This window comes from Neovison vison, chromosome 8 (assembly GCF_020171115.1).
Source record: "Neovison vison isolate M4711 chromosome 8, ASM_NN_V1, whole genome shotgun sequence".
Classification (NCBI taxonomy): domain Eukaryota; kingdom Metazoa; phylum Chordata; class Mammalia; order Carnivora; family Mustelidae; genus Neogale; species Neogale vison.
The window spans coordinates 7,881,461-7,896,209 of record NC_058098.1 but is presented as its reverse complement, the minus strand read 5'-3'; the positions used below and the strand labels follow the sequence as shown (position 1 = coordinate 7,896,209).

The 14,749-nt window shown below is 50.7% G+C and overlaps 1 protein-coding gene across 9 annotated transcripts in view; it reads right to left on the bottom strand.

Annotated features, from left to right (window-relative positions):
• BCAS1 (brain enriched myelin associated protein 1) overlaps nt 1–14,026 on the bottom strand; it is a 93,723-nt gene extending 79,697 nt beyond the window's left edge. For 3 of the 9 annotated variants that reach the window (XM_044262802.1, XM_044262806.1, XM_044262807.1), the window contains exons 1-3: nt 13,907–14,023; nt 4,149–4,225; nt 1,714–1,792 (exon numbers count right to left, since the gene is read on the bottom strand). In XM_044262802.1, coding sequence (XP_044118737.1) covers nt 1,714–1,792; nt 4,149–4,220 — 151 coding nt within the window. In that variant the 5' untranslated portion in view covers nt 4,221–4,225; nt 13,907–14,023. Of the gene's footprint in view, nt 1–1,713; nt 1,793–4,148; nt 4,226–13,906 lie in introns of all 9 variants that reach the window. The other 6 variants (XM_044262801.1, XM_044262803.1, XM_044262804.1 and 3 more) reach the window with 4 other exon arrangements.
• Nucleotides 14,027–14,749: the final 723 nt, after the last annotated feature.

Below are 14,749 nucleotides of genomic sequence, written 5' to 3'. Positions count from 1 at the left end.
GACAGCAACCGTAATCATAAAAGAATAATGACAGCTGATACATGGAGCACTTACTACATGGCAGGCACTGAAATAGGTGTTTTATTAAATCTGATACTTATGGGGCGCCTGGGTGGCTCAGTGGGTTAAAGCCTCTGCCTTTGGCTCAGGTCAGATCCCAGGGTCCTGGGATTGAGCCCCACATTGGGCTCTCTGCTTGGTGGGGAGCCTGCTTCCTCCCCCCTCTCTCTCTGCCTATTTGTGATCTCTGTCTGTCAAATAAATCAATAAAATCTTAAAAAAAAAATCTGATACTTATGTTGTAGGTACTATTGTTATCCCACTTTACAGACAAGGAGAATGAGGTCCAGAGAGCTTAAGTAACTTGCTTAAGGACACACAGCTGGTAGGTGGAAAGCCAGCAGGTGGATTCCAGAGTTATCCCTGACCACTTCTTCTTCCTATAGAAGTTTATATACATGTCCTCTGCAAAGTAGAACTTAGCCACTTTTGATGCACTGAATTTATAGTCTTCTAATGCAGGACAAAACGAAATAGATAAGAGTATCATCCCATTTTAAAACTGGCCTTGTGTACGGAAGATTCTGTTTCCTTGTCTACTTCACCAGTTTCTGTGGAGTTCCTGAGTGCTGGGTAATGTGTAGATGTTTGATAGACAGGCTCCTTTAATCCTCTCGGGAATTGTGTGAGCAGGGAGCCCGGCATGTGGCTCCATCCCAGACCCTGAGATCATGACCTTCGCAGAAGGCAGACGCTTAACCGCCTGAGCTACCCAGGCACCCCGCAGAGCAGGGACTTTAACCTCAGTCTGTCCAACTCCAAATGCCAACCTCTTAGTGTTTCATTCTTTTGCTTTTGTCTTACCTGCTGGAGATCTCGCCGTCTTCCAGCGGTTACAACTCAGAAGCAACGGGTGCTGCTCAGAGTTGAACTGTAACCCCCAGTGCCTGTGACTTCATTTGGAAACAGGGTCTTTGCCAATGACCACGTTAGGATGAGGTCAGTTAGGATGGACACCAACCCAATATGACTATGTCCTTATAGAAGGGACATGTGACACGCAGACAGACATGCACAGAGAGGACAGCATCTGGAAGCCACGGAACATGCACAGAGAGGACAGCATCTGGAAGCCACGGAACATGCACAGAGAGGACAGCATCTGGAAGCCACGGAACATGCACAGAGAGGACAGCATCTGGAAGCCACGGAACATGCACAGAGAGGACAGCATCTGGAAGCCACGGAACATGCACAGAGAGGACAGCATCTGGAAGCCACGGAACATGCACAGAGAGGACAGCATCTGGAAGCCACGGAACACCTCCTGGGAGCTCGGACAGAGGCAAAGAACAGGTTCCTGCTTGCGGTGCTCAGAAGAGCCCAGAAGGTGCTTTTCTCTCCTACCTACCCACTGCCCCACTGGCTCCTGGTCTGTACCTTCATTTCTGTGTCTGTGGTTTTCCTTTTTAATACAGCTGAATATAGTCCAAAGAAAAGATCTGTGGCCTCCAGCACTGTGAGACAACACATTGCTGCTGTGTAAGCCGCCCCGTTTGTGACACTGTCCCAGTGGCCCCAGGACACTAACACCAACGTTTTCAAAGCGAGCCTGTGGCTTCGAGCCTTGTGTTCTCTTTTCACCACACACGGGATCGGCAGACCCTTCCCCGCCCCCCGAGGAGCAGCCCACTTCCCCAGCGTGGCACTGACCTTCGTCATAGCATGGAATGTCACAGGTCGATATCATCACTGGCGTCCCGTTTGGACCACACTCACACTCAGGCGCCCCCTGCAACAGAATATGCGGCAGTTCGTAGTCAGGTGTTTGGGGAAAAGCAGAACTCAGGGAAGAACCTCAAGGCCACAGGGTGCATCACCAAATTAAACTTAAAGGCTGTGTTTCTGGAAACTACCCAGCTTCCCATCATGCCTCAGGGAACTGAGGAAACCATTCATCTCAGGGAGCCCCACGAACACAGGCAGGATGGACCCCATGGCGCAGTGAGACGCCCCGCTGACAGGGACGCTCGTCTCATCAGTGGAGAGAGAGAATTGGACATGCCAATCCCCGAGTCCTGGGAGGTTAATCACAGGCCACCCTCCTGAAAACACGGCGTTGTCCTCAGCCCAGCCCTTGGTCAACAAACTTGTCAAATACAGGAAATTCACCGTGGCTTTCCTTCTGCTCCACACCCTCCCCCTCCCTCCTCACTGTTGGAACCTTTGTTCCAATTTCCTGCCCTGATTGTTTCTATTCTTGACATTTGCTGCAGAAATTTAAGAAGCATGCATATATATATATATATATATATATATATATATATATGCGCGTATGTACGTATATACATATTCACACAGAAAGAAAAATGTTCCACAGAGAAAATGTCTTACATAATGCTATTTTAGTAACAAGGCCATCTAAATGATACCACCAATAGCTGACACTAATTGGATATTGATTATGTGCTAAGTACCCTGCACACCATGTCGTATTTTGTGAATAGCATCGGTAGGGTAGTGTGAATAAACGCCCAGAGAGAAAACCACAGTCTGATGGCACTCCTGAAGGCGGGAGCCTTGTGGGAGGGACACAGAAAACATTTCTTCTTTTTAGGTTTTTATAATGGTCTTAAGGGTTTAAAATAAGCCTGCCTTCTTGCATCTATCATTAACCCTCCCAAGAAATCACGACAAGGACTCTTCTAACCTGTGAGACTGTTTGGTCCCGAGCTCATGACCCGCATCCCTTTTGGGGCAGTCCTTGGTGTGCCAATTTGATTTCTTTGGCTCACAGAGTTTTTATTTTCAAGTCTTTGGGAATCAATTGCCGGTGTTTAAAAAGCAGGAGGGTTCATGAACCCTGTTTTCCAACCGCTAATGACAAACCGGACTGGGAACATCTGGTTGGTTTCTGTCATCCAGAGCCCACCATTTGCCGGTGGACCCTTGGTCTCCGGTCCCCTGAAGGTAACTGCCGCCCGCTTCCCTCCCTTCTGTCACTGCCCCCGACAAGCCCTGGAGGCCAGAGGCTCCCAGATGAGGAGTCACTTGGGAGCTTGAAGGACTGCTGAAGCCCGAGCCACCCCACCCTCCAGGCTGCGTCTCCGCTGCTGTCTCAGGTGGGACCAGGCAGCGGGAGTCTGTCTGCAAAGCTTCCCAGACGACGGACTCAGCACTCAGGCTGGACACCCACTCTGCAGGCACCGGAGTTTTGAGCCCATTTCTTCAAACCCAGCCTTCTATTCTGGGCAGGAATTCTCCATGGATACGGTCGACATTAGTTCATAGGTGGTTGTAAACCTCCTGCGGGGGCTTGCATGATCACGGACGGGGCTCCCAGTCTTTAATGGAATGGATTGCAGAAGTGTAGGCTCTCGCAACTCGGTGGTAGGAGATCTAAGGAGCGGCGCTGGGGTGTCCCTGGCCTCAGCCCTCCAGCGCAGTCTCCTGAAAGAAGGGATCCTAAACCGGTAGAACCCCCCGCCCGCTGCACTGAAGACACCGCTGCCTGCCCTCACTGCCACGCTCATTCTGGTCTAACTGGTCTATGGTGCTATTCAGGCCAGGGATCCCGATGTGGAGCCAAGGCTGTGAGCTGCTGGCCCAAACCTGGGGTTTCCCATCCTCAACACCACTGACGTTGGAGGCCAGACCATGCCCTGTTCTGGAGGCTGCCCTGTGCACTGCTTAGCAGCATCTCTGGACTCTACCCGCTAGATCAGGAGCCCTGAGCTGTGACAATCCAAAATGTCTCCAGACACTGCCACGTGCCCCTGGTGGAGCGGGGTAGGTGGGGTGAGGGATGGCAGGCAAAGTCATCCACAGCTGAGAACCACTTGGTGGTCGGGACCAAACTGGCCCCATATGACGCACCTGGCAGGTCCCTGAAGACGCAGATTGCATAGACTCCCAGCCTTGTAATTTGGGATTCGGGAAGTCTTAGGCGAGGCCTTGGAGCCTGCATCTTTAGCAAGCTCCTGGTTGGATGCTGGAGCTTTGACTACAACGGAGGAATCCCTGGGAACAGCAGCACGTCGTCAGTAATGTCTGTGAGCTGAGCACCGAACAGGCCATTCACTCTGCGGTCACCCCCAAATCTAGCTGCTGGTCAGTCGCGAATGACCCCGTGACCCTAACTACACTACCTTGTTAGCTTCTGCCTCCAGTTCGTTCTCTTGGTCTTCAGCTCTTTGCGGGACACTCATTTGGTTACCCATTGTTCCTGCATCGGAGAAAAATGGAGAAAGAGAGGGAAGAATTAAAACAAGAATCTTATTCCTGCCTATGAAGCTAAGTGTCATGAATGGGCCGGTTATTGTGGGTGTATGACCGCAAGCCCAAGTTAGCTCAATTGCTCCTATTTATTTTGGGGGATGAGGAAAGGTTTGGGACTCCTATATTCAGTAAAGTTTAAGTCCAATGCAACCCCAGTTTTCAGCTGCTGGGAGGAAATCGTTTTCATCATGAAAAACATATTCAGTGTAGATAACTTTATTTTTTTTTCTTTTAGCCCAGCACAGCTATCGTATCAAGGAAATGTTAGAAGGTAGATAATTAAAATAATATTTATAATTTTTAGTATTCTCTGATTGTCCAACTAAAGACCCCTTGTTAAAACTCCTCGTGGCACTGGCTTTTTGTTTGTTTGCTTTTGTTTTTCATAGCACTTAGAGGTACTTGTAATGATATATTTATAATTAAATATAGAGCTAAAGTGGGGTGGGTTGGTAATAAAGTCTGGTGGGTAGGTAGTAAGTCCATCGGCTAAGGTCATTTTTGATAGTTCAACTCAGCATGGTACAGTGGTTAGGAGCACAGAGCCTGGGCAAGACAACCTGGCCTTGACCCCTCCCTTTGCTTCTTCTTGCTGTGTGTCTTTGCGCAAGTTAATGAGGCTCTCTGGGCCTCACAGGCCTGCTACACGGGCTCAGTGATGAATGTTTGTGTAGTGTGGTAAGGAAAGTGGTAAGAACAACGTCTGGCTTGGTAGAAGTGATATCTAAGTGCTAGTTAAACCAAACACATAGGATTTCATGCAGTGAGCCTAAGTAAATCCGTGATATAACAGGGGCCGGGCTAGGGGTAGGTAGGTAGGATGGATGGTTCTGGGTTGAAGGAACAATGAGTGTAGACTGGGAAGGCAAAACAGAACATTTAGCTTCTGCGTCCCTTCCCCGATACGCTGTGAGCATCATGAGTCCGTGACTGTCTCTTTCCCTGCGGTTGGCTCTTCTGTTCTCAATGCGGCGTTTCCATTTATCAGGTCTAATGATCCGTTAGGGATGGGAGGAGGGGGTGATCATTGATAGCTTACCCTACTCCCCTCCCGCAGCTAGGCATGTGCCCGCATCGTTACTGAGCCTCTCGAGAGCCTTGTTTTAATAATAATGATCAAAGTCAACAATTATGTAGCACGTCCGCAGTCCCAGCACTGAGTCCCCAAGCACGCTCCCGGAGTCGGTTTCCTGAGCCCCACAGCACCCCTGTGAAACGGGTGTTGCCGTCACCTCGTTCTAAATATGAGGACCCTGAGGCCGAATCACTTTCCAAAGGTCATCCCCGTAGTGATGGCAGAGGCAAGATTCAAACAGGCTGCTTGGGCTCCTGATCCCTGGAATGTTCTGCCTATTACTACCTCCCCTTCGAGAGGAGGGAATTAGGTTCCCAAAACTCACCCAGGAGAGACATCCGGGAAATGCAGAGTGAGGGTTTGACCCAGAGGATGCCTGGTCTCAGAAGCAGGGCTCTTTCAGACATCCCAGAGACCTGTTGCCTTGAGACCTAAAAGTTTCTTTTTCACACACACAAATAATGTATGTTGGGGGAACGGCGGGACTCATCAGCTCTGGGAGCTTTCAGAATACAAGCCAGCACTTTTGATTTCTGGTTGAAAGCCACCCATGCATCTCTAAGGACTCCCACGGAGTTCTGGCCCACAGGGTATGAGGTTTCATGCCCTCGTAATAGACACACTGAGTTATCGGAAACTTCAGAGGCCAAAACAGGGTTATAGGTCTCACGAAATGCTCTCTTGGGGGAATTTGATCGATAACAATATCTGAGCACCTGCTAACACATACAGGACCTTAGTGAATTTGCAAGGCTTCCTACTTACAAAACCCATGCCATGCGTAGTTACAAGAGACCACCACTTCCATCTATAAACGGGACACCGTGCACATCACATTGAATCCTCAAGACTGGGGTGGGTGAGCAACAGCTGTGGGCCAAACCCAGTCCACTGCCTAGTCCAGTGTGGCCGGAGAGCTAAGAACAGGCTGTACATTTATAAATGGTTGGAAAAAAAAATCAGAGGAAGAACCACGGATTGCGACACAGGAAGCTTACACGCGCTCCAAATTTCCGTATCTATCCGTGGATTCTATCCAGAGACGGCCACGCCCACTCAGTTCGCGGCTTGTCAACCGGGGGCTGTTTTCACGCCACGAAGGCAGAGTTGCATAGTCCCAGCAGAGATTACACGGTCTATAAAGCCTACGATATTCACTATCTAGCCTTTTCCAGAATGTTTATCAATCGCTGCTGGAGATCACTCTGAGTGATATATACCTAGTTCGCAAAGAAAGGGGTTCAGGGAGCCGAGAGACAAAGTGTTGGCGGTAGTTAGGCTGACCAGGATTTGAACCCGCTGTGTGTAAAAACTAAGATGACACCTCTAACAACCACAGGCACGACAGAAGAGCAACAACAACAACAAAATTGGTGAGTGATTACCATGTGCTGAGCAGCGATTCAAAGGGCTTTACTTATAATAAACTCGTTGACTCCTTGGAGCAAACCAGTAAGGCAGTCATATCATTATTCCAATTTTACGGACAAGGAAACTGAGGTCAGTGGGTGAGATGCCTTGACCAAAGCCACGCACAAGGATAGACGCGCAGATTATGTCCGCACCTGAGTCCAGCTTTTAACAAAATTACAATTGAGTCACCAAGGGGTTGGCAAAATTTTCAAGTTCTTCTTATTCAGTGCAGATTCAGTCCAATCTGGGGGCCACTTGCAAAAAATGTCTGAGGTCATGATGTGAGTAGGCAGGAGAAGGTTTCCTCCCAAGGAGCTGGGGCTCCCTTTTCCTGATAGTTGCGCATTTGAAGTAACATTTGAAGTAGGCTCTTCGCAAATTCAGGGCAAGTGGATGGAAATAAGGACAGTGCGTTCGCCGTCTTTGGCAGGGAGAACCTGGGTTTAGATAATACTGCTTCCCACCCACAGTCACAACAGAGGTGTTGTGAAATTGTTCCCGCTCTTCCTTCAGATTTTGTAAAGAGGATTTACAGGGACAAACACAAAAGGTTCCTGCCACCTATTGGCCATCGTCAGTATCAGCAGAAATGAATACAGTCCGTCTCCAAGGGGAGGTCAGACTTTTGGGAGGGCAAGGGGAACAATTTCACATTTAGCAATTACGTCGTCTGTTAAAAGCTGGCTCGAGCATGGCAAGTCCTCCCCTGCCCTAAAGACAGAACAGCTAGGGGTGCCTGGGTGGCTCAGTGGGTTAAACCTCTGCCTTCAGCTCAGGTCATGATCCACGGTCTGGGATCAAGACCAGCAGGGAGCCTGCTTCTCCCTCTCTCACTCCCCCTGCTTGTGTTCCTTCTGTTCACTCTCTCTCTGTCAAATCAATCAATCAATAAATCTTGAAAAAAAATAGTACAGCTAATAAAACAATCATGATAATCACATCTGATGTGTAGGGAGAGCCAGCCCTCTGCCAGCCCAGTGCTGAACGCTCTAGGTAAAGAGCCACGTACCACATAGGATAAAGATGTGAGTGATCCAGAGCAAGTTACTGAGGCTCGATGGGCCTCAGCTTCGTCTTCTGTAAAATGGGGATATCAGGGGTACCTGGGTGGCTCAGTCCATCAAGCGTCTGCCTTCAGTTCAGGTTATGATCTTAGGGTTCTGGGATGAAGCATTGGGCTTCCTGCTAAGTGGAGGGTCTGCTTTCTCCCTCTCCCTCTACCCCTCCTCCCCACTTACGTTCACTCTCTCAAATAAATAAAATCTTTAAAAAAAATTTTAAAAATGGGGATGACACTAGGACTCACCTTAAGAGGTTGTTGCAAGAATTGAATGAGTTATTCTATGCGAGGTGTGGGGAAGAGAACGTGGCTCACCGTGGCCGCCGCGCCCGTGGAAGCCATGGTTACAGTTATCACCATTACATCCACGCGGATTTGCAGGCAGCTTCCCTCAAAGCTCCCTGATCGTGGGAATCAGCTAAGGAACCCGGGACCATCTCTGATTCTCAACATTCTCTCACCAAAAAGTCGGGTTGGAGCCCTGGATCTGTATTTTTCGTAAAGGCACAGGGCAGTCTCATAACCGGGCACACACAGAGAGTACCATGATGGTGAGCATCCGCCCAGGACGTCCTGGGAAAGAAGGTGTCCGGGGGCACAGGACTTTCATGCGAAAACCGGGAAAGCACACCCCCCTCCCCACCACCACCACGGGGAAAGTAGGATGAGCTGAGCTCCCTATAACCCAGCTCAAGGACTCTGGGAGGCGAGGCCTCTTTACCCCCACTTAATGGATAGCAAAACTGAGGCTCAAGATGGTTCAGACAAAAATTCCTTTCTGGGCTGGGGTTTTCTCCGGTGTCCAAAAAATGTGAAAAATTAATCATATCAGGAGTTTTTCCATCAAGAAAGCTGTATTCATGTGAAAGAACCAGTTTTTATTTGGGAAACAAAACAAAACAAAAACAACAAAAAAGGAAAAAAACCAAAAACACATTTGAAGGTAATGCCCTTTCTTTCGTGAACCAGTGGTGTGAGTTGTTTTGTTTTTAATGACCTATTCTGACATTAAACACCAGCCAGGCCATATGGTGGGGCGTTTTGTTTTTGAAATTGGACTCAAGTTGGAGCCCTTAGCATTTTGAGAACGTAGGGTCAGTCTTTGCAAGGGGTCGTTGGGATAGAGAAAGTCCTTTTAGTTCTCCACCTCTGCTGTGTCCTTGAGGCCACAATCAGTGGGTGCAGGAGACACGGGAGGGGTGGACTTAAATCCCCGTGCCTGGTCCCCAGCTGGACCCGATCCCTCAGATTTTCCAGGCTGGAGCCCGTGGCACCAGGACGTTTTCAAGATCTCCAAGTGATCTCTGTGACAGTCAGGGCCGCTGTTTCAGACACTTCAGGGTGCGGAAGCTTCCCCTGGGCCAGGGAATCTCCCCCAGATGTTGCCTAACCTGACGCACAGAACACGGATTCTCAGATGGAGGAAGGGCCTCTGTCTTCGGGCCCCATAATCACCGTCCGCTCAGGCATCTGAAATGCCCCCCAGTCTTGCCAGGGCCATCTTTGTGGTCCTTTGTGCTGTCAGCCTGCAAATGCTGGAGAACCTGGGCCTCCAGCTGCCCTTCCCCGAGAATGGGTGTGCGGCGCACCGTAGCTCCAGCCAGCTCCACTCTTCCAAGCAAGGACCTTATTGTCCTCTAGGAGACATTTCTGAGGGTCACAACTCAGGGCTGGGGGGCTGCTGCTGGTGCCCAGGGAGCAGAGACCAGAGATGCTGCTGACCCTCGTGCAGGGCACAGGACAGCCCCAGCAGAGAATGACCTGCCCCCACGCGACCAGCGTGGAAGTAGAGGGATCTGGCTCTAGGGGCTGGACTTGGTAGTTTTCTCCTCGCACTTATGGCCCCGTGTCCCCTACTGACCTACGTTTCTGAGGAGCTGCTGGGGGTCTAGTCCCTGGTGGTGAAACAGAGTAGCCCTCTGTCCTGACTCACACCAGCTGTGGGCATAGCTTCGGCCCCCATTCTGTAGGGGTGAGGGGTGGAGGAAAGTTGGCAGCAGGTTCGTCCTCACCGCTCGCATGTGAAGATAGCCGGAGTGCAGTCTGCACCGTGTTCAGTCCCGCGGTTGGTTCACGTACAGCAGAGAAGGACTGACGATTAGCCATTATAACAGGGGCCCCATCAAATGTGCTGTGCCTTCAGAATCATAATAGCTCGTATCTCTACAGTGCCCGCTCTCTGTGCTGGACCCTGCCCCAAGTGCTGTCTTATATGGGTGTATCACGTCCTCCCAAGAGCCCCACGAGGCACGCGTTTATATGGTCCCATCTTACAGACGCCAATCCTGCTGCAGGAAGCCGACGCTCCTCGCCTAAGATTGTGCTATGGACGGACCTGCTTCTCCCTCCAGATTCGCACGATGAAGCCCTAACTGCCGCTGTGTCCGGAGACAGGGTCCCTAAGGAAGTCAGTAAGGTTAGAGGAGGTTAGCGGGGTGGGGCCCCGATCTCAGAGGATTAGCGTCTTTGGAAGAGGGGACACCGAGAGAGCTTGCTCATTCTCTGCCATGTGAGGCCACAGCGAGAGGACAGCAGAGCGAGAGAGGCAGGAAAAGAGGCTCCACCAGGATCAGAGTCGGCCACGACCTTCATCATGGACTTCCGGCTTCCAGAGCTGTCAGAAAATACGTATCTGTTGTTGAAGTCACCAAGCCTACGGTGTTTTTGTTACAACGGCACAAGCTGACGAATACAGGTTATCTGCCGGTAACTGGGTAACTCGGACTTTAACCCTTGGCAGCCTGCTTCTGCAGCTCAAACTCTTCACTTTTTCCTTCTTACCGTCTACTGTGTCCTCTGCCGTGTATGTTATGCTCTTATTTTATTAAATGTTTCTATGTAATGTGATACGCTGTAGAATATAAAAATTGCAGAGCTGTCTGTGTAATAAGAAATGAAAATCACACCCAGTCAAGGAGTGTGGTCTGATCTACAGTCAGTGCACACCTGCGGAGGGACGCGTAACCGAAGGGTCATCCGCAATCTTTGGGCAAAGATTTAGCACAAGGGCTTGGCAGTAGTCAGGTGAGAAAACGTGAGTCCTTCCTAATGCTATTTATTTCTCTTACGAATGTTACGATCCCGTTAGCTCTGTGGTGTGTTCCCCGGGCGAATTAGTCAGCCTGGAAGGGGTCCTCGAACTCCTCCCTCCTCTTTCACACAAGTGGTTGGTGTTTAGGTCACACCTCCTTGCAGTGAGAGGTTAACTGTAAGCTCCCCTCCAGGGATCAGAGTCAACCCTAAACACGGGACAAGCTGCCCCGGAGAAAGCATTTCTGAAAGCTGCCTTCCAGCAAGGAGCTAAAGGACTGTCCAGTGGGAAGGGGAGGTTCTCAAACAGTGGTGACAGGATTAGTCACCAAGTAAGCAGAAACACCTTAGATCAACGCCATGGAATGTAGGCAACCGTGGGTCCTCCCCACCGCCCAGTTGAGGGCCGTGCCAACAGAGCCATCTGGCGCACCCAGCAGAGCAAGCTCTCTGCCCCCCGACTCCAAAGGCAAGATCAAATGAGTAAAGAGACCAAACCTGCTCTGCCAGGTCCCATGACCCTGCGTCTCCTTGCGTTCCCCAGCACAGCGCTGGGAGCGGTAGACGCTCTGAGGGTCTCCAACGTACAGTACAGTGGTACAGGTTGCCTCCTGCACAAGGGGGCACATGAGGACTGAAATCCATCCTTCGCTGTGCTCCCCAAGTCCTGTGCCGTAGAATGGACCATGTGGGCCCAGGAGAAGAGGTCCGCTTATCAGAATCACATGGGGTGTTTCAGGAACATTCGGTAGTTGGTATCTTGCTATGGGAACGCTCAAGTTACGTGCGTATAGAAGGTGGATGTGCCTAGAAGACTTAGAGCTTCCTCTCTTACTCTTCGTGTCACCCAGCGTCTTCCAGCTAATCATGCAGCGAGCGGGTAGCATTATCTGAAGGCTCCCTCCGAGCCAGGCGGGGCCAGAGAGGCCCCCAGGTACGGAATGCAAACAGCCATTCTCTTTCCAAGTGCACAATCCACACTTGGAAATGAGCAGCCCCTTCCCCAGCCCTGGATTTTGCCCCCCGGTGCCTTGCTTGCTTCATCCTAGTCCTGGCCCTGGGACCAGGAACTTTTACTTTCATTGTCTCCGTTTTTCCTTAGAGCACCCCATGGTTCCACCATTACACAGATAAGGAAACGGAGGCGCAGGGAGGCATTCCCGTCGCCTCCAGAGTGCACACCCGGCGAGGACAGGTGCAGGGCTGGTCCTGCTTTCTTTAATGGACGTTGGTGATTAAGTGTATAAACAAGAGTAACTCCCACCTCCTCCGCCTACCCCGCCCCAGATCAGAAAGCCCTAAGGAGGCAGAGCAGGGGTCCATCCTGGCTCCGGTGCGTCAGGCTGTCACATCCATAACTATACCCAGTGCTGGGCAACGGTAAGGGGAGCTGCCGACAGTGCGGCCGTCAGCACGTGTCCCCCCAGCAGGACGGAGGAGACCGGCCAGGATGGGTCCCGATGGGCCGTTGGCTCCCCAGAAGCACAGGACTTCTTGGTAAAAAGACAACCAACCGTTCCTGAGTTCAGAAACCTGAAAAGAGTTCTCCATGACTGGGGACGCGGCCTTGCATCCCTTACGCCCCCTTAAATAGAAAAGGACTTTAGCACACTCCTCTCTCGGCTACTTTGGGGGCAAAGCAGGACAAATACACCCCAGGCCTGAAGCCAGCGGTGTCTCAGCAGCGCCTCCCACCCCCACCACCGTGGATGGTGGGTGCATCAGGCACTTACCCCCTGTGCAAAATTTAAGGGGGAGCCGGGAAACTCAAGCCTTCGAGACAAAGATTATATTTTTAACACAGCATTTAACACAGCATTTAACACAGCATTTAACACAGCACACAAAAAAACACAGTAATGCTGTTACTGAACCTGTCTTTACTTAACCCGTTATTTTGTTCCTTGTGGATGTTTTGGCATTAATTTTATTTTTTAAATATTGCTTTAAAATATAATTTATCTTGGAGCACCCGGGTGGCTCAGTTGGTTAAGCAACCAATTATTGATTTCAGCTCCGCTCATGATCTCAGGGTGGTGAGATTGAGCCCTGTGTCAGGTTCCTGCTCAAGATTCTTTCTCCCTCTCTTTCTGCCCCTACTCTCCCCCCAAATTTATATATATATATATATATATATATATATAGTTTATCTGGATGACTGAGTTTCTTGGTGTCTTTTAAATTCTGCACACCTGTGCGTGCCTCACTCCCTTCACTCGAATCCCAAATGGACCGGGTCTCAGCTCCATTCTGGGAAACCAGGGAGACCTGGAAGTTCTCCCCACTGGCCCTGCCTCCTCTCCCGAATTGTCAGGCAGAGGTGATGATGACAATAGAAACAAAAGCCAGCATTGATCAGTGCACAGTGTCTGCTTGGATCTCAACACTAGAGGAAAGGAAGTCCAGGGAGGAGGAGTAACCCGCGCCAGGACGCCCACCAGCCCGAGGCATCTGGCCCCAGACACCGACCCTCTCATCACCTCGGTGCTTCAAGGCAGGAAGGAGTTTCAGAGGGCAATGCCAACTTCTGGAGTCCTGCCGCTGGGATTTGAACCCAGCACCCGCCTCGAAGGACGGCTTTGAATGTTAAATAAGACAATTTATGTAAAGAACCAGATTCACACAAGGAGTCCTTCTTCCCTTCTCCTCCACATCCTCAGACCATGCCCCTTGGCAGAGACTCAGAGTCAGCTTTCCTATGGGGGACTCTTATCCTGACAATGGTCCCCAAATCCCATAGCATACCCCTTTGTCTGCTGATTTCTTACCCCAGGTCTTACACTTGAAATGGCTCTCCATCGTTCCAAGCAAACTGGAGCTTTTTCTGTTGCTTCACACCTGACACCACCTACGTGGTCATACAATCTTTCTATGACCCATTTGGTACGGCTATCTTTGGATCCATTTCACAGACGGCAAAACTGAGGCTCACACACACCCAAGGCCACACAGTCAATCAGTGGCAGAGCTGGGATTGAACCCAATCCTCAGATGCCTGGCGTCTAGATTTCGCTGCTGACCACAAACAAGCCTAATCTGGAAGCTGTTACCTGTCGAGCCCCTGGCGGGAGTGTCTGCAGTCCCCTGGAGTCCCCCGGAGCTGCTCCTGCTCAGGGTGCCTTGTCTCCAGCTGGTGCAGCCCAGAGCTAGGCAGGCAACTGGGCCCGGCTCCCTGCCCTTTGCTTCCTCCTCCGGAGCCTGCTGGCTGAGCACACAGAGCAGGGCAAACACTCGTCTGGGTGAGGCCCTCCTCCCCAGGGATCCTCCCACAGAAGCAGGTTCTCTTCCTGGCTGCAGGCGCTATTCTTGCCTCTCCAATCAGAACCCAGCACCTGACTTCTCCCACACTAAGGCCTGCCTGGCACTCCAAGCATCCTGGCCAGGTCCCCCCCACCCCCACCCCCTGTACCTGCTCGGGTTGACCTGGGTTGCTGATTCCCTTCCCCGGTAACCACGGGCCATGGCCAGAGCTGGGAAAACACGTTCTGTAAGGTTTTGCAGTTCTGTCTGCCTTTTACCTTCATTTCTTCTAGAACACCACCTCCACTGTCCCACCACCTTGTTGGAAGGAACGAGCATCTCACCCACCGCACCGGCCCCAGGCACAGAAACATCCCTCCCAGTGGGCTTTGGACACGGGAAAGCAGGTAATCTAAGGGTGACTTAATGTTCTGAAGACCGAGGATGGCATGGAAAAGGACATTCTTTTTCTCTGCAGGCTAGAAATTCAAGACAGCCTGCTGGATTTACTGAATTTCAGCAGGGATATTTATTAAAGTGTCTCACAAGGACATATGTAATACAAGATGGGAGCATCAGTTAAAAATAGCAAAAGAGGGGCACCTGGGTGACTCAGTGGGTTAAACCACTGCCTTCAGCCTAGGTCATGATCC